The sequence below is a fragment of the Erpetoichthys calabaricus genome, chromosome 10, assembly GCF_900747795.2.
Source record: "Erpetoichthys calabaricus chromosome 10, fErpCal1.3, whole genome shotgun sequence".
In the NCBI taxonomy this organism is placed as follows: Eukaryota; Metazoa; Chordata; class Cladistia; order Polypteriformes; family Polypteridae; genus Erpetoichthys; species Erpetoichthys calabaricus.
In genome coordinates, this window is record NC_041403.2 from 161,263,612 (window position 1) to 161,284,512 (window position 20,901).

Genomic DNA, 20,901 nt, shown 5'->3' on the forward strand with positions numbered 1-20,901 from the left:
AATAAAGAAAGATGAAGGTCTCAGGAATGCTGATCTGCTCAGGTCCGCAAAACATTTTGATGGTGGTCTTAGAAAAGAGAAAATGAAAAATTAAAAAAATGTCTGCTATTGCACATTGATAGCAGCAACAAGCCATGGAATTAAAGAACGAGTTTAATTAACGACAAGAATCGATGCCTAATGAAGCAACTGGTTGGAGTGAATTTGGTATGAGTTTGAGGTCTGAGTTGGTCTTCAGTTGGGTCCCTCACTTCACATTTCATTTCTGTTTGGGTGCCATTTAAGGAAAGAAGTGAAACAATTCAGAGGAACGAGGAAGAAATTCAGGGAAACAAATCTGAAAAACAAGTCAATTAAAATGAAAGGAAAAGGAGTTAATTAGCAATGAAAACAGGTCACTAATTAAAACTCCACAAACTGTGGTGACACATAATGCAATAATGTATCAGGATATCTCATCTGGTGCAATGTCTCTGATGGCATTAACCTGGGGCTCAGAGCATACAAAGGAACTATTGAAATGCCTTTAGTGTAAAGAAGGTGGAGAGACCACACCTATTCCCTACAAAATATTTTGCAATTAAACTTCCTGGAACAACATCCTATAAAAAGGGATGCAAAAGAGAAGCGCAAACTAAAAAGCTGAACACGGACATCTAACTGGGAGCCAACAAGCTGTAAGGATGCTTTCTTCAAGTGTTTTTATTCTCCTCTTGTTTTTCCTCTGCCCAGGCCAGCCTGCACCCCAGTGTGGTGAGTATCTCTATGATTTTCTCTCTTGTCCTGTTTCCTTGTTTGTGCTAATTAATGATCATAGGGATTGTGTGTGCTGGACATGCGTCCAAGGTATTGTCAGGGATCAACTGTATCACCGAGCCCTTTGGCATCAGGATCATCGTGATCCGCAGGAATGAAAGTAATGACACGCACTCGCATGTAACTGACTTAACAATTATTACTTCACCAAAGCATTTTATGGACAATAAATTACATAAATTGAAAATAACAGATTGGGATCTTCAAGGTAAGTTAACATTTTTTCAAGTCTGAGGAGGGTTAGTTAATTTAGGATAAGTTAAATAATCAATATCATGATGGCATACTGTATATTTCTAAACTGGTATCTGGATAGATAGATAGATAGATAGATAGATAGATAGATAGATAGATAGATAGATAGATAGATAGATAGATAGATAGATAGATGTGAAAGGCACTATATAACTGAGATAGATAGATAGATAGATAGATAGATAGATAGATAGATAGATAGATAGATAGACTTGAAAGGCGGCATATTATAGATAGATAGATAGATAGATAGATAGATAGATAGATAGATAGATAGATAGATAGATAGATAGATAGACTTGAAAGGCGGCATATTATAGATAGATAGATAGATAGATAGATAGATAGATAGATAGATAGATAGATAGATAGATAGATAGATAGATAGATAGATAGATAGATTTTAATTTTAGTATTGTAGGCAGGATAAGATAGATAGATAGATAGATAGATAGATAGATAGATAGATAGATAGATAGATAGATAGATAGATAGATAGATAGATTTTAATTTTAGTATTGTAGGCAGGATAAAATAGATAGATAGATAGATAGATAGATAGATAGATAGATAGATAGATAGATAGATAGATAGATAGATAGATAGATAGATAGATATTAATTTTAGTATTGTTGGCAGGATAAGATAGATAGATAGATAGATAGATAGATAGATAGATAGATAGATAGATAGATAGATAGATAGATGAAAGGCACTATATAATAGATAGATAGATTTTAATTTTAGTATTGTAGGCAGGATAAGATAGATAGATAGATAGATAGATAGATAGATAGATAGATAGATAGATAGATAGATAGATAGATATGTGAAAGGCACTATATAATAGATAGATAGATAGATAGATAGATAGATAGATAGATAGATAGATAGATAGATAGATAGATAGATAGATATGTGAAAGGCACTATATAATAGATAGATAGATAGATAGATAGATAGATAGATAGATAGATAGATAGATAGATAGATAGATAGATGTGTGAAAGGCACTATATAATAGATAGATAGATAGATAGATAGATAGATAGATAGATAGATAGATAGATAGATAGATAGATAGATAGATAGATAGATCTTTAATTGTCCTGAGTTCTAATACTTTATTTGTGCTTAAGGGGAAATAAAAACTTAATAGAAGTTAAACAAAAATAAATATTATTGCAACTCAAAACCTTCCAATCACACACAAGAGCTTTTGACTCAGATAAGAAGAGAGCCGCTGCTATCTGATAACAGGCTTATAAGATGTGATCAGATCTGCCACAGACTTACAATTAAATGCATCAACATTTGGATAGGACAGGACCAGCTTGTTGTGTCCACAAATGGGACATGCTGATTGACGTTTGTTCCTTTCAATATTCCTCTGGTTGAAGTCACCATTCTAGGGTCAGAATGGTTCGTCATTATAGTGTTGGGAACAAGAAAGTTAATTTTTTACTGATAAATATGATTTTCACAAATTGATCATATATTGATTATATGGAATGAATTCTGTTCTTGTTCACTGTGAGCTTTTGCCTTTAGCACTCTTAGAAAACATTTTCATTAAAGCCTCTTGATCTGTGACCCAGTCCTTCTGCTACTTTAGCACAATGACTAAATGATAAGAAAAAACGAGTACAGAATCCTGACTCCTAGAGTTTGTGTTTATCAGTAACTAGCAAGGACATGAGATGTGAAACTAATCACGTACTGCTTTAATTGACAAGTGCATTTACGAAGTGTTACCACCATCTGTAAGTCAGTCATATCTTTCCCTGTAGTGAGTGGCTCCATGTACGTGTCAATAAAGGTGTCTTCCCATCCTGAAATGGCTTCATGATCTGACTTTGACAGAATTGTTTAATAAACATTAATTAGGATGATGACACTTACCTCCCTAGACAGTGACGTGGACAATTTCAGTCAGCATTTCAATGTCTAGACCTTTTACCATTGTTTATTTGCATTGATGTCCAGTTCTCCTACTTGTTGTCCACTCTGATCTATTAGATGAAGCTCATTCAGCATTACAATAGCGTCTGAAATAAAACGTTTAAGCAGGTTCTCTGCAGTACTCAAAATTCCAAAGTATCTGAGCTCAATAAAACTTACAATGAAATGTGACAGTTCATCCAGCTTATTTAAAAGCTACAAAAAAAAATTAATTCAATTTGTGTCCACACCTCATTTGACACAGAGTAGAATTTTGCAGGTATGAAAACAAATGCTGAACAGGCAGTGCAAATATGAATCCTGAATAAAGAATTGGAAAGCTGCTGGAGCCGAGTCTGGAGCAAATGGATATGTACTTTTGGAACACAAAACTCATCAAAACCCATAACAATAGGGATACGTGTCACTTGATTGTGTGAGTAATCATTATAGGCAGCAGACATAAATACAGAGGCACCTGGGAATTGAATTATTCAGATGTTTGCCAACGTAATTTTAAAATCAGGTGTTTGCACAAGATGCCTGAGGGGTAAATACCAGAAAACAAAGCTTTCTTCCAGCATTGTCTTCACATTTGAAATTGGAAGACACCTTCACTGGCCGTCGAATGCGCCTTACGGACCATGTGCTCTGGCTACTAGACCACCGAATCCCCAGAGACTGAATGAACTGGAAGAAACCCAGAAACGGGAAGACATAGCAAGCAGCCTGCTGAGAAAATCTCAAAGCTGTCAGTATCGAGTGGGATGATGCTCCAAATATCACGGCTGACCGAAGATTTTGGAGACAACTTGCTGCCCAATGCCCAAATGGCACAGGAGGAACAAAACTAAACTAAAAGTAATCTTTTTCTGAATGCAAAATAGTAATAGAAGTCAAAGGCCAGCTAATTAAATGATGGAGTCAATTTAGAAGTCCAATAGACTGAATGATGTGGGAAACTGGATGGAGAAAAATCCTGCAGCCATAGAGGAACTGAAATGTAGGAATGCAGTGACACTGTTACAACGCGATACTTCACTCAAAACACTGCAAGAGAACAGAGAACGCTTTCACTAACATGACAGTTTAATAAATAAATAGTAAATACATTTTTTGACTAAGCTATGTAATAATGATAATTATTCTTGTTTTACCACTCAATATATCCTCACCTTCACAGATGCTTTATTTTATTGTCTTTTTTGTGAATTATTTCTTTTTTTATTTTTATGTTTAATTTTCTTTCACCTGTGTCCAGCTGTGCCCGAGTCTCAAAAAGATCTTGTCACCTATCTGCTCAACCTGATGGTCCAAGCTGAGACAGACAATGCCCAGAATAGTTTGAATCCCAACCCTAGCCTTCTCCTGGGCCTGAGACTGGCACAACAGCACAACCTGTCAGTGGAGCAGAGCGCACTAACCAAACTACAGCAGGATGTGGTCAGCAAGATCCAAGGAGGTAAGGAAGTAGACAGGTCCTCATCTCTATCTATCTATCTATCTATCTATCTATCTATCTATCTATCTATCTATCTATCTATCTATCTATCTATCTATCTATCTATCTATCTATCTATCTATCTATCTATCTATCTATCTATCTATCTATCTATCTTATATATAATTTGCCAGTCTCCTCACTCACTCATTCACTCACGTCCGTCCGAAGCCGAATGCGCAGTCGCCTTCTGTGCAGCTGCCTGAAAAACCTTACGAGACCGACATCGCGGCAGGCGGCGGATTTACGGGCGCAAAAATTCAAAGAGAAAGGCGACTTCGATTAAAGCTGTAGAGGCCTGAAAGGCGATTTCGACTACAGCTCCAGGCCTAATGACGCATTCATTCAATACACCTATATCAGGTTTGTGGTGCTTATACTTATTACTTACTATTCCACTCGTGCCCGTTCCATCTTACGTTGTCGAAGCGGGCTCTTTGTCTAGTCTATAATATACCGCCTTTCAAGTCTATCTATCTATCTATCTATCTATCTATCTATCTATCTATCTATCTATCTATCTATCTATCTATCTATCTATCTATCTATCATAAATTGAATTTGAATGTGAATTCAAATTTTATTTCATTTCGTTTATATTAATTCATTATTCATATTCATTATTCATATTCATTTATTTCATTTTAAATGTGAATTTCCCATTGGGATTAATAAAGTATCTATCAATCTATCTATCTATTAAAGATTTTATAATGCCTTTCTTTTTGACATAGACACTTTCCAGATCTGTATATTAATTGTGTTATGTTGGCTGTGTAATTCTATTTATTATTATTAATGTTGTCAGTTTTTCATGTTATTTTTGTGACAACATCATGCTGCCATTTTGTGGTCTTTGCTTCTTTTTCATCCCCACTTTTTTGTGTCGATCCATGCTGTACAAAAAGAATAAAAACACAGGACCAGCAAATTTAGAGGAATGGTTTTTACTCAGGTCACCAAAAAAAGAAGTCAAAAACAAAAGACCAGAGCGTTAATCAAAGTCACAGTCAACAGGGAATAGTGAAAAATTTGAAACCAGAATAGCAAAGTTACATGCATGAGGATTAGTTTGTATTGTTGGTCCAAATCATGGAAAGTGAATGCAGTGCTATGCCTGTTATTAAAATGATGTGGTGAGTTGTAGTGGCGCTCAGATTCTCACCATTTGTTTGTGATTTGTTTATTTTATTTGACACCCAGCCTTGACTCGGCCCACAAACACTCACATGCAAGAACACAGTTGTTTAATTGTACTGCTCCACAAGATCCTTTTTTACCCCCCGATGACTCAATTCTAATATTGGCTACCGATCCCTAGAGCAAAAATTTCTTCTGGAGTGCGAGTGACCAACACTACTTTCTTACTAGCCACACAAGAAGTATAGAGCACACCAAAAGAAGCAAATGTAATCATAGAGATAAAATTGTTGTTATAACCACTGAGAAATACAAACAGCAGATAAATCAGCTATTTATGCAAAACATACACTCATCGAATTGCAATACAAAAACTCGACAAATAAACCACTAATCTAGTAATGCATTTTATTACGGAATTTGTTGTGATGCACCACAAGTTGAAATAATAAATGTAATGCATTTTATTGCTACATGTATTACAAAAAATAAATTCCAATAGATGGTGTACTGCAAACGTTAATGTTGAGGTCTATGTTGATGATTTAGATTTCAACCCATCTTAGATGGGTGCCACAGCTAGTACAGTAAATCTATTAACCTACACTTCCACTACTTGGTGTCATGGCCTGTTATTCTGCAGTTGTGCTACTCAATACTGACCTCTAGTGGCCTCCATAAGAACTATGCCCTACACATTGACCTCTAGTGGCCTTCTTAAGAACTACACCCTATCAATTTCTTTTATCAGCAGGTTTCATACACAGACTAGCAGATGGCCTGTTCTCCTTTGTTGTTAGTAGGATCTCACAAGACTTACTCTCCATTCAGTATTTCTTAATTTTTTTTTCTTGTGGTGAAGAACGATTCACAGATCTTGACTTTGCTGACGATGCTGTGATCTTTGCGGAGTCGATGGAGGCTCTGATCAGGGCGCTTGAGAGACTGAGTGAGGAGTCTGAGTGTCAGGACTTGTGAGGGTCCTGATAAAAACCAAAGAGCCAGGCCTTTAATGACCTCTTAGGCACGGCCATCAGCAGTGTGTCTGTCTGCGGAGAGAGTGTCGACCTCGTCGAGAGGTTTACTTACCTTGGCAGTAACATTCATGTCTCTGGTCACTCTTCCCGTGAAGTCAATAGACGGATTGGGAGAGCATGAGGGGTCATGAGGTCACTGGAAAGGGGTGTGTGGTGCTCCCGATATCTGTAAAAGGGCGAAGGTCCAAGTCTTTAGAGTCCTGTCTTGTAATATGGTTGTGAGACATGGACGCTATCCAGTGACCTGAGATGAAGACTGGACTCCTTCATGTGTGTCTCTCCAGAAAATCCTTGGGTACCGCTGGTTTGACTTTGTGTTGCTCATGGAGTCCCAAATGAGGCACATGACCTGCATTGTGAGGTAGCGTCAGTTACGGCACTATGGCCATGTGGCGCGTTTCCCCAAGGGTGATCCGGCTCGTAAGATCCTCATTATTGGGGACCCAAGTGGCCAACCAGGATCCCGAGCTGTTTTGACGTGAAGTGGGTGTGGCAACACACTGTACCAGTTGCTCCCCAACTTGACTTGACTTGCCCCAATCTTGCCCTTCTGAGCATCTTTGAGACCCAGTTCATGACAATTGACAGATTAGCGGACCCTCCTCGGAATCATTGCCGATAGTCATAGTGTTGCCCTTGAACAATAGACAGTCATAGCAGAGCAATGTCGATTGCTTAAACTGCTTGCAGTGACCCATCATGAGACAGTTGACAAACCGTTCACGATCCTTTCCAATTGAATTCAGCGGTGAGTCATGACCCAAAAGGTGGCAAACCTTTAAGAAACTATGCTCTTCAATTTTTCTGCATTTTGCTCTACAATCATCATGAAAATTTCCTGGTAGCCCACACTAACCTGCACTATCTCTTGTAGAAAGTCTCTATTAGGTAATGATGGCTTCTCATCATAAGCTCTTCTCCACGGATTCTGGTATTCCTGTGTGCTTATTGTCATTGCCATGCAACTTCACTCTTCAGCATAGTTTTTAGTGCACCTTACTGTAACTTCTCCTTTCCATCAGGTCTGCCATTCTCCTCTGGCAATGTGGCATTATACTGCATGGCAATGCAGGCCAGCTGTCACGATCCCTCTGACATCCCAGCTTCTGTCCTTCCTGGTGGTAAACTGAATCTGGTGAATGTGCTGGAAGAGAAGTTGGTGGAGGAGATTTTTAATATTGGTAAGTAGACGGAGTAATGGAGACTTCTGAGGGCAACAGAAGGCCCCACCAAAACCTCCAAAACCACGGTGGCACGGCGGCTGGCTAGCAGTAAGGAGACTGGGGTTTGCATCCTGGGTCCTCCTTGCATTCTCCCTTTGTCTACGTGGGTTCTCCCCCACCGTCCAAAGACATGCAGGTTAGGTGAATTGGTGGTGTTAAATTGGCCGTAGTTTGTGCTTGCTGTGTGTGTGTAGGTGTGTTTTCCCTGTGATGGAGTGGCACCTGTTCAGGGTTTGTTCCTGCCTAGCGACCTATGCAAGCTAGGATAAGCTCTAGCCCCTTAACACGACTCTGGTATGGACAAGACAAAACAAAGAGAAATGATGGCCCAGGTCTTCATATTCAGCGGAAAGGAAAAGCAATGTGACAAAGATCTGCTGCTGTGGCCCATCCCATTCTAATTCATCTCTTTCTTTTATTTAACTTTGCCAGAAAAAGCAGGCACGCCAGTCACCAACTACTACCAGGTCAGTCTGGACGTGCTGGCCTTGTGTCTAATGGGTAAACCCATGACTGCCCTCACCACGCAGGTCCTGATTGATGCAGCAAAAACCAACAAGTTCAACCTGAGCGGGACCTTCTCCGTGGGTATGTGTCTCGTCGGCATATCAGACTCCATGGCCGCTCTGTCTGTGTCTCTCTCTGTGTCCATCTCTCAGACCTTTCTCTGTCTGATTTTTGAGATATGTGTCTGGCTTTCTATCAATTTGTAGTTCAGTCACCCTTTGACCTACCTGTCTCTCTGCTCTCTTTGTAGACACCGGCTCGGTTGCCGTCCTGGCTTTGACCTGTTTGAAGCAATTCAAGACCATTCAGGCCTTTCCTACTTTGCAATCCAGGATTGAATCCACTATAAGAAAGCTGATCACAAAGATTGAACAGCAGAAGCAGGAGAGCGGAATCATCGGGAACTTGTACAGCACTGGTTTGGCAGCACAGGTAAGCAGCAGGGATTGTGGTCGGACTGGTCGCTGGGTCAAACGTCAGAAGAATAAGCAGAGTTTCTTCTCCTTTATGGTAGAACTGTAGGACTCTTTCATGATACACATGGCCAGATCTTCCATCAGCGTGAATTAGGGTGCTCACTCTCTGGAGCATTAGCCCATGCAAAAGTAAGTCCGCACTTTCACCAACCATAGAGGCGCCCACAACAATCCGCTATTGAGAACGCAAGCTTGCCCCACTTCGATCCTCGTGATTACAGACCTATCCAATCAGACATGAATAAAAAATGTTAAAATGAAATACAGAAGTCCTGGTTGGTTGACAATCAAAGCAGGTCACTCTTAGGAAATTGTACAGTTGAAGTTTAACAGTGCCACAAAACGAGAAGACATTCATATGGTAGGTCATTTAAGACCAAGAGCCCTGTGGTGCAACAAAAAGAACATAAAGAAAGAAAAGTAAAGAAAGTTGTGCTGAAAGCTATATCAGACATCTAAAAAAAGTAAGTAAAATAATGATTTGAATAATTTGACCAAGCCATGAATCCTGCAGTTGAGATGAAGATGAAGAAGAATGACCTTAAAGATGGTTAGAGAGCTTCTAGCAGCTTTAGCATCAACGTGCAGTCCAGTTCTACAGAGTCGCCAACACAGACGTGAACAACCAACAGCATGGCAGACAACAAGACAATTTTGGAATTTTTACTTTCTTTTGCCCCAGAACAGTGGCAGAGGATTTTATAAAAATGTTGAATAGATGTTTGTTAACCACCATATCAGAATAAAAGTTGAATTTCAGCAGTTGTGATCTCCAAAAGACTCTTGCTGCAGACCTTCAGTGGCACGCCCCCCCGAGTCAGGTCAGATCAGGTTGGGGAGCATGCACTAGTACAGTGTGTTGCCGCACCCACCACACGACGACACAACTTGGGATCCTGCTTGGCAACCCCCCAGGCAGACACGTGGTCCAGTCCCACCTTGGCCTGTTCCAGCCACTCGGGTCCTCTACAATGGAGCCGGATCACCCTCTGGGAATCGCACCACATGGCTGTAGTGCCGTAACGGACGCTCCCTCACAATGCAGGTAATGTGCCTCATTCGGGACTCCATGAGCAACACAAAGTCAAACCAGCAGTACCTAAGGATTCTCCAAAGAGACACAGTACCGAAGGAGTCCAGTCTTCATCTCAGGTCACTGGATAGCATCATTAAGAGGCCTGTGGCTAACGATGATAGTGACGTAGGTTTGGTAGGTCTGCCTTCTTTTAGAAGTGGAAGTGACATTGATGTTCAGTGCTCTTGAATGCCATTTATTTTTCTTCAATGAGGTTTCTGTGCCTGATCTTTTATAAGACATGTGTACGCCATTCTTTTTTGCTATTAGACTTTGTTGCAGATTTGTATATCGAGTGTCACCAAACTGAACAAAGTACACTTCAAAGGAGAACATTGTATGTGTGGGGAAGCACAGTGGCGCAGTGTCTTGTTACAAACTCATCAGAGTTTTAAGCCCCAGATGCACCCTGTGTGGAGTTTGCATGTTATCTTCATGTGTGTTTGGGATTCCTCCGGGCACTCCCATTTCCTTCCACACTCCAAAGACATACAGCTTAGGTGGATTGGCGATGCTATATTGGCCACGATATATGTGTGTATGTGTAGAGTATTTTAATGACTGTAACAAACGTATTATTCTGATAGCACAGTCAACGACCATAAAACATTTTCAAGGAGGCTGTGTCACCTTAAAAAGGTGCAAAGTAACTCAGAGTTTAGGATTTGCATATTTGTACCAAATTAAATTAAAGTCGGTTCGTTCAGGTTTGGCATTGATTGGTACGTCTTATTTCTTGCAGTGCTCACATTGTCTTCCACATTATTGCTCATGTCCATATCAGTGTTACCAGACTGAACATATGCTGGTACACTAGAAACAGCAATGTTAGCTTTAATCCTCACCTGACTTCCAAACTTCCATTTGTCTCAGCTGCAGTATTTACAACTTGTTCAAAATGAGAGACTTTTTTTCTGCTTCAGTCCCTGCACCCAATTTATTATTGACATATGTGATGTTCATAATGTGTAACAATAAAAGTGTGACTAGTGGGGCAGCAAGGTGAAGCAAGCGACAGGACGCCATTTGAGCTTTGAAGCTCAGGGGCCTGTGGGGGTCTTAATCTTGATGATACTTAAGTCTTGATGGTGAGCACTGTGCACAGACAGCGCTGTTTGTGGTTATCCCGTACACTTTGACAAGTTGTTAATAAATGAAGAGCCACCATCTACTTTCAACTGTTTTCCTATAGGGGGCAGCAGTACGTCTAATCAGGGAATACAAACAATACATCTAAAGCGTTATAATTCTGTGGTTTCATATGTGCTATTTTAGCTTTTGCTCTTATTTCTTCATTGTCAGGTTGATTTTGAGCATGTAATTAACTTATGTCTTCAGGCAGCAGTGGCCATTGTTAATGTGATATTGCTGTGGTATCCCCAAGTTCTCTTTGTGTTTGGGTAGATTTTCTCTTGGTATCGTGGTTCACTTCGGGGAACTGATGTGCTTGAAAGTGACCTGACATGAAGTGGCAATTCAGGGTTTGTTCCTTTCTTATGATTAGTTCTCCCGGGAGATACTGTGGCTCTCTGTAATACTGAGTGAGTTAAGAAAAGGAATCAATTGAAGGAAATGAGTATATTGGACACATACAGTAATAATAATGTATTGGTAATGTTAACACTATATTGGTAATGATTAGCACTATTAGCACTAGATTAGAAAATAAGACTTCAATTGAACTCTGTAAACATGACAATAACTACCCTATAAACTAGTAAAGTATTATATGAATTAGTACATGTACGGTATGACTTACTGTGTATTTATTATGACATTTAAAATGGTATTTACCAATTATTTCATAATTGTTACTCTTTGATGGAGCCTGTGAATTGACATGTAAAAAAAAAAAGAAAACACTTTGTCGTGTGCACAAGAAATAACTTTTTTAGCTCATATCCCTCTAGGGGCGCCATAAGGCAAGACAGTATATTGTATTACAGAATTATTGGTTAAGAAAATTCCTCCGTATGCCACAAGGGGGCAAAATGGCACCATTTTATGTCTGTGAAACTCTATACATTGCATTTAAAAATGTAATTCTGAAAATAGAGATCTATCTATCTATCTATCTATCTATCTATCTATCTATCTATCTATCTATCTATCTATCTATCTATCTATCTATCTATCTATCTGTTATATAGTGCCTTTTTATCTATCTATCTATCTATCTATCTATCTATCTATCTATCTATCTATCTATCTATCTATCTATCTATCTATCTATCTATCTATTATATAGTGCCTTTTTATCTATCTATCTATCTATCTATCTATCTATCTATCTATCTATCTATCTATCTATCTATCTATCTATCTATCTATCTGTTATATAGTGCCTATCTATCTATCTATCTATCTATCTATCTATCTATCTATCTATCTATCTATCTATCTATCTATCTATCTATCTATCTATCTATCTATCTATCTATCTATCTATCTATCTATCTATCTATCATAGTACATTCCATACCTATTTTCCTTATATAGCACTTTCCATATCAGTATATCACTCGTCTATATTTGTATTTATTTATATATTTTCCTTTCTCCATTTCTTTAATTTTTTTTCAGGCACTGGTTGCAAATCAGGTGAATTTCAACTGCAACAAAACCATCAAGACCATCCTGGCCCAAGTTTCCGCTGGAGCTTTCAATAATCCGATGACCGCCTCCCAAATTGTTCCATTCCTCGGTGGCTACACCTATTTGAACGTGAGCAGCCTGAAATGTTCTGCTGACCAGAGTAAGTGATGCCACTCAGTGTCTCCGTCTGTGCTGTAGGTTCGTATTATTAATGCAGCGGGCAGTGCCAGTCTTCCTGCTTTTCCATTTTCTTCTGACAACTGTTCTGTAAAGTAGACATAATCCATCCATCTATTATCCAACCCGCTATATCCTAACTACTGGGTCATGGGGGTCTGCTGGAGCCAATCCCAGCCAACACAGGGCACAAAGCAGGAAATAAACCCCTGGACAGGGTGCCAGCCCACCGCAGAGTAGACATAATATAAAATGCTATATTTTATGGAAACTGTAATTTATACTTTAATTCAACTCCTTCATATAACATTCTAAAATGCATTTAATACAATTCAGAGTTATTGTGGAGCCAGAGCCTACCCCACAACACTGACTTCAAGCCCTGGATTGGGCACCAGTCCACCACAGGGCCACTGAAGCACACATCCACACACACAGTGGGTCTCTTTAGAGTCGCCAATTAATGTAACAGGCATGTCTTTGAGGATGTAAAAATAAAACTGGAGTAACTGGAGTAAAAACCATGTAGACATAGAGGGGATGTTCAAACTCTTCATGTGCGGTATGACCAACGACATTATGCCTGGCACACAGTGGGTCACACCAGAGTGTTCACAGGGTTGTGAGGGGCGTATGTGGTCAGAAAACTGATTGTGACGTCAGGCTGTGTGCTGGTGACTGTTTCAAAACATGTCACATGAAGGACGTGTACTAAATTTGCACCAGTACAGGAATGGACACTTAACAGACCTTTCCTACTGGATTAATGTTGACCCTTTTCTATTTACATGGTTCTGTTAGAAATAATCAGTGTTTCTTTTCGAAAAAAAAAAAAAATCAGTGTTTTGGACTCATTTTTCCAGTTGTAAACATAATGCTAAAGAGGCTACACAATGCAAAAAGGATATGAGGCCTTCAAATAAAATGCTTCATTGACCGGGCTGGGCCTCTTTTACATGACTGAAAAAGAACGTCACTCAAATCTGCTAAATGCCAGCTCTGGTGGCCTGCCTCATGTTTCAACAGGCGCAAAAAAGATTTAAGCCTGAAAAAATAAACTTAATGTCCCAATAATATAACTAAAACCCACACACAAGAGAAAGAGTGACCGTAAACCCCTGGCTTATATGGAAAAGTACAGTGACAAATAAATATCAGTGAAGAATTTTTTGTTGCCTAGAGATGTAATCCAAAGTGAACAGGTCCCAATATGAAAGCCAAAAAGAATAATCCAAGAATAGGGCAGAAAAATAATATTAGAAAAGCAGTAAATCCAGCAATGCTCATAGTGCTTTCCTGCTGCTGAACCTTCTCAGCTCACTGATATGGGCAGAGTGAGGGCGCAGTGGCAGTTATGTCAGGGTGGTCCTGCCTCCTGGGTCTCCAGCCACAAATAAAAAGGAGCAGCAGAACACTTAAAGAGATTTGTATGTAGAAAATCCATAAATATGACACATAGCTCAAAAATAACAAACATAATTAAATGGATAAACAGGTGCAACTCAATAATAATATCACACAGATTACTGGATACTTCTTCATCCATCCATCCATCCATCCTCTTCCGCTTATCCAAAGTTGGGTTGTGGGGGCAGCAGCTTGAGCAGAGATACCCAGACTTCCCTCTCCCCGGCCACTTCTTCTAGCTCTTCCGGGAGAATCCCGAGGCGTTCCCAGGCCAGCCGGGAGACATAGTCCCTCCAGCGTGTCCTGGGTCTTCCCCGGGGCCTCCTCCCGGTTGGACGTGCCCGGAACACCTCACCAGGGAGGCGTCCAGGAGGCATCCTGATCAGATGCCCGAGCCACCTCATCTGACTCCTCTCGATGTGGAGGAGCAGTGGCTCTACTCTGAGCCCTTCCCGGATGACTGAGCTTCTCACCCTATCTTTAAGGGTTACTTCTGGATACTTCTTACTTAATAAAAACCCTATACATGGACTTGAAGAAAATCCAGATTTGGACAACAATTTTTAACTGAAGCTAAGTGAGAATAAATGTAAAATCTTAAAAAACAGAATAAAACTGCAGTACACAAGTGAGAAGTTTATGTTAGCTTATGGTATGTTAATTTTTCAATTATAATAGTATTAAAATTATAATAGTATCATCTCCAGACAGAAGAGCAGCTTCAGCGACAGACTGCTGTCACTGTCCTGCTCCACTGACAGACTGAGGAGATCGTTCCTCCCCCAAACTATGCGACTCTCCAATTCCACCCAGGGGGGGGTAAACGTTAACATTTAACATTATACAAAGTTATTGCCTGTTTTTCACCTGCATTATTATCAATCTTTAATTTAATATTATTTATTGTATCAGTATGCTGCTGCTGAAGAATGTGAATTTCCCATTGGGATTAATAAAGTATCTATCTATCTATCTATCTATCTATCTATCTATCTATCTATCTATCTATCTATCTATCTATCTATCTATCTATCTATCTATCTATCTATCTATCTATCTATCTATCTATCTATCTATCTATCTTTTTCAACACTGAAGACCACCATGATTTTCTTTAGATGCACAGAGCTATTGTACAGTTGCTGGATTATTGACAAATTATCGTCTTACAGTTTGAGCTGAGGCAGGCGAAGTTGCCCACTTAGGGTCCCAGGGTGACTAAGAGGTGAGAATCGATCTGTGCTTTATTTACATTTCAATGCCTTTGCTATGTGGCCGCACCTCTAGAGGACTGACAGTATTATACGCTTTGCTCCGTAATTCCTATTTCTATTCTGTAATGCCACTTGTTTATTTGTCTTCTAGATAATCTGCCACTGCCAACGCCCACCCACACCAGCCCACCATCATCCTCAAACATCAGTGTCCAATTCACTGTGGCGAACCCTTTCCTCAATTCCAGCAATTCCATTGATGTGTCAGTACTGAATGGCTCCACTTTGCTGACGGTAATGGAGAAAGCAGCTCAGCTTGATCCACAACATTTCAGGTATGGCACCTTGGTAAGGCCAGTAATCCCAAAATCTTATGGAATACCATGTAAATAAATAAACAGAATATCATGAAGAGTTGAGGACCAACCGGGTACCCATTTAACAATTAAATTACAAAAAATGAAAGGAAACAAAAAAGCAACCGTAGAGATGTTTTGGGCCCTTGTGAGTCTCCAAAGGTTTCCCAGTTGTGGAGTTTGTAATGCTAAGTCAATGTCAATGTCAATTTATTTATATAGCACATTTAAAACAACATAGGAATGCTGTGGCCAAAGTGCTTTACAATGAAAGAAGAAAAAAAAAACCCATACAATTAACATAAATAACATAAATAGAAATAAAATAAATGAACATAAATAAAATAAAATTATAAATAGAAGTAAGATCACATAATCACAATTAGGAAACCATCAGTATTACTGAAGGTCACGGAAAGCAAGTGAATAGAAATGAGTGACTGCGGTCCGAATGGGTGCTGACTTCAGATGCCTTTATGGCTTAAATAGCTCCTGTGACGTCAGGGGTGGGATCTCCAAGGTTGTACCGGAAGTGATATTGCGGGTCCTTCCCAGAACTCATGTCCTGGTTTGCAGAGAAGACAAGAAGAGGATATTAACAAAAGATTTTGCCCCTGCCCTGTGGTCGACTGTCCTACTTTGATAGAGTTGCTTAGATGCTCCCCAATCTCACATCTTAACGCTGAACTGATTTTCCTTGAAAACATTTTAGGAGAACTGGGGCCATTAGCTGCAGCAAATATGAATAAGAGAACTGTCTGGGTAAACATTCTTCCAGCTTGAGCTTTTATATTTGAAAATGAGCCTGGTAATGTTTGCTTCCCGATCATTGGAGTAGTGACATACCACTGCGTTCAGATGCTTGACTGTTGTTATACTGTTGATTACATGGAGGTGGTCTTTTTATTAACACTTTCCAGATGATCATCTCCTCCTCTAGTCTCCAGGATGTGCTTACCATATAGCAAACTCTTGGCACTCGCCTATTTAAATACAAGTGCTTTTTCTGTATCTTCTACAGTTTCACTATTCAACCATCCGCTTATGGACCCTATGTGACCAGCATTCAGGGAGTTGCAGGGAATTCGACTGATCACACCTACTGGCAATTTCTCAGTGGGACAACTAGCTTGTCCCAAGGTAAGTCATCATTTCCAAACTACATTTCAATATTTTCTACACCCGCACTTTAAAACAATTTGAAGTGTGCATTGTGTGGTTGTGCTCACACAACTGCCTCAACGATAGTATGATTGGACTTACTTTGTCAAGATCTGCTGATGTATAGTGGGTGTATAGGATGGGTGAGTTTATTGGGTGGAATAGCCTCTTCTCATTCCAGTTTCTTCTAATGTTCTCTTAAAAACCTTTGCCATCCATCCATCCATTATCCAACCTGCTATATCCTAACTACAGGGTCATGGGGGTCTGCCAGACCCAATGCCATCTATCTCTATCTGGATATATGACACACCAGAAGACCTATTGTTATCTTGGAATTTTATTCTTAAAACCACAAACTTAGTTTTCAGAAACCCAGACTATCAACATGCTCAGAGCATTGATTCTGATGAAGGGGTGTCTGTTGATATCACTTCTGCGTGGCATCAAATCGTGCAGCTCCTAGCTGGTGTAATGAGCTGCCCACTTGAAATTTAGATTCCCTCAGTTTGTTTAAGAAGTGTCTGAAGACTCTACTGTTAGGGTTAGAACATTGTAAAGATCTAGACAAGAACAGGCCATTCAGCCCCACCCACTTAATTAAATTCAAAAATAACATCATCTTGAGTTCTGAAGGTCCCTATTGTCCTACATGGTACCTCACTCCTTGTGTCTATGGTTCTCTTCCTAATTTAATGCAAAAGAATGGGGCTGAGTATTAAGGTTTTAAGAAATGTTGCTCAAGTGCGCACCCTGCTGCTTGTTCTGCAGTTTGCACATGTCAGACCTAACACTTTCTATTTCTTTATTTCTGTTCAGGTGTTGGAGACTACAAGCCCAAGAATGGAGAGCACCTTGTGGCCCTTTTTTCGACATATTAGCTGACAAGCAAGAGGAGACTCAAAATGTCTTCTCAGTTGCTGCCCTGATTTGTCGCTGAACACGTCTCTCTTAATGACTGAGGCGCTCTTCTGGGTTTTAAATGTCTGTCGTAGTTTTCTCATCTTGAAAGTTTACTTTTGCTTTCTCACCGCACCATTTCGCCATCTTTGGATCTAAAAATAAGTGCTACCAATGAATTTCCCGCAGGGCATTTTCCTTGCGGCCAAATTGTCAGTGACATAATGGGTACACGATGCCTGTGCTGGGTGTAGCTGAACCCATGAACAAAACATGAGGTGCCATGCATTCTTTGGAAAAAGCGGAATACATAACTTCTACACCCTGCATAATTTAGCAAAAAAACAAAACGCTGTTTTGACATTTAAAAATGAAAATGAAAATAAATAAATAAATAAATAAATAAATAAATAAATAAATAAATGCATCTGTGATATGAGAGCAGAGCTGGCACACCTGCTCCTGGGTAACTGCTGAGCTATATTTGGAGCATGATGGCGTGCAGCAGGATGAATATTTGGATTTAGCTCGTGTGAGTGCGTGTGTGTGTGTGCGTGTGTGTGCGTGTGTGTTGTATACTCTAAAGGTGAATAGAACTTAAGTTTATATCCAAAATTTATATCCATTTTTATCAAGTGTCTCTGAATTACTCCTAGGAATTGTATCCTATCTGACTAGGATAAGAATTTGCCCTACCTCAGAGTAGGATGTGAAAAGCTGTAAAGCGGCCTACATCCACTCAGAGGCCACGTCTGAGAATGAATGACATAGAGATTTTATGGCTGACCGAAGCTGCAAAATGGCACTTGTAAAGGCATTTTTTTCAATAGACTCTAATTGCAGACCTTCAGAGCACCAATCCAACTTACAGCATTTGAGATACGAGTGATTACATTTAGTGGTGGTGGTCAGTGGTGGGATTTGAACCCACAACCTGCTGGTTTGAGGTCCAAAACGCTCAAGCACTGCACCACACTGCCTGCTTCTCAGTATACAGCGGGAGGGAGGGCTCGGCAGCAGTAATGTGAGGGTGGACCAGCACTTTGGGATACCACCTATATAATACAAGGAGTTGACAGTACATAATTACAAAAACGTAGAAATTCCCAACAGAAATGACAAAAAAAAAAAATATTGTGAAATAGTACGGCCTGGACACAGACAGGCAGACACATTTACAGCCATCACCACACGTTTATTTACACTATATTATTTACAGTCTCTAAGTGCACCGCCACCAAACCCCCACAGTCTCCCAAAGTCCAGGCTTCACTTAGCCACCTCTCTTCATCCCGGCTTCTTCCCCAGCCGTCTCTCTCTCTCTCTCTCTCTTTTCTCACACACTTCAGGCCTCTCCTTGCCGCCTCCTCTCCGACCTCGTCCAACTCCTCACCCGACTCCAGCCTTGATTGAAGGGAGGCGGCCCCTTAAATAGGCAGGCGGCTGATGACCACACCTGGCCACCTGCCACAATATATATATATGAAAAGTATTCATTCAAAAACAACAATAAAACTACAGATAAAAATCCTGCCTGAAATACAGCAATCGCAAGGTGCCTTTTATGGTTTCTGCTCTGCCTCAGGTTTTGTTTATTCATTTCATTGTTTAATCATGATGTTTCCAAATTTGTTAATTCTGTTTTTTTATTTGGTTTTGCGCAGGTAAAATTGTTATGTATGCATTAATGTTCTCTGACGTTCCTTGTATATTGTGGGCGGAACCTCCCAAGAGGCGGGACTACCTTTCCCTCACTGCTCATGGACCGCCCTCAGCCTATAAATTCAGGCAGGGAAGCAAGTCCCTTAGCAGTTCATTAATAAAGACTTTCTTTGAGTAAACTTTCTTCTGCTTCACTTTCCGATTACATTATTGGAACTTAGTTTTCTTTTTGGGTTACTTTTTGCCTTGTTGTTCTTTTGGTAACTTGCTAATAAATTCTTTCTCAAGCAAAATGTTTTTCTTCACAGTTTATCTTGAAATACTTACTGTATGGACATTTGAACACTAAAAGCCTGTTTGCCATTTTGGGGCCTTGTCAGGCCTGAAGCCTTCAGGATTGCCCCGGGTAAGACAATAATTGGTGGAAGTCCAGTGAAGATTCTGGCATGTTTTTTTGAGTCTGTTTGAAGCCATAATCCATTTCAATATTTTGTGGTGCCAGAATCACAAGAGCACCTTAAATGTACAGAACTATGTGCTAATTTTTTACATCTAGAGCTAAGGCTACCTCCATGCTACTATGTTTTCATTTAAATATAGTGTTTTTAAACCAGAACACTAACATTTTCATATCGTTATGAAAGTAGTCCTGTCCATACTAAAATGACTGAAAACTCATATGAGGTAACAGTTTGCCTACAACCTGGCATGCGTACTTTGGTGGAAAAATCATTGCCCATGGGGTCAGTCAGTCAGTCATCTTCCAACCCGCTATATTCTAACACAGGGTCACGGGGGTCTGCTGGAGCCAATCCCAGCCAACACAGGGCAGGAACAAACCAAGTGCAGGGCGCCAGCCCACCGTGGGACACACACACACACACTAGGGACAATTTAGGATCGCCAATACACCTAACCTGCACATCTTTGGACTGTGGGAGGAAACCCACGGGGAGAACATGCAAACTTCACACATGGAGGACCTGGGAAGTGAACCCAGGTCTCCTTACAGTGAGGCAGCAGCGCTACCACTGCGCCACAGTGCCACCTTGCCCATGGGGTTTACAGCAAAACTGTAGTGACCTGTAAATTCTTTGCCTTTTTTGTATGCACAAAATTCAATTCAGATGGATACAGGTAAACAACACAACAAGCATCATGGAAAGAAACTTCTCCATGTCTGCCATGTTAAAATATGGTTTTCTTCCGTGATGGGCAACCAATCAGGGAATAACACATTTTGATGAGAAGAATCCAATCAGAGAAGGGTCACATAATAACCTCTGATGGTCTGGGTCGACTCCCCTTTCTCTCTTTTTGTCGTGCAGGCTCCCCGTATAGAGCCAGTTGGGTGCAGGTGTTGTCCTCCACCTGCTCTGAGGTATCAATGAAGCACTTGACTGACCTGCTTATATTTGCACATGAATGTGCCATCAACAAAGCACCCCAATCAATCTC

General features: G+C 40.1%; 1 protein-coding gene across 1 annotated transcript; it reads left to right on the plus strand.

The window, feature by feature from the left end:
* Window positions 1–588: 588 nt before the first annotated feature.
* On the plus strand, window positions 589–19,736 carry LOC114659688 (transcobalamin-1-like). Its single transcript, XM_028812295.2, has 10 exons — window positions 589–753; window positions 4,274–4,474; window positions 7,713–7,871; window positions 8,346–8,501; window positions 8,671–8,852; window positions 12,555–12,726; window positions 15,516–15,699; window positions 16,742–16,860; window positions 17,701–18,925; window positions 19,272–19,736. The coding sequence occupies exons 1-9, from the start codon at window positions 684–686 to the stop codon at window positions 17,760–17,762; spliced, it is 1,305 nt and encodes a 434-aa protein (XP_028668128.1). The 5' UTR covers window positions 589–683; the 3' UTR covers window positions 17,763–18,925; window positions 19,272–19,736.
* The last annotated feature ends 1,165 nt before the right edge of the window (window positions 19,737–20,901 follow it).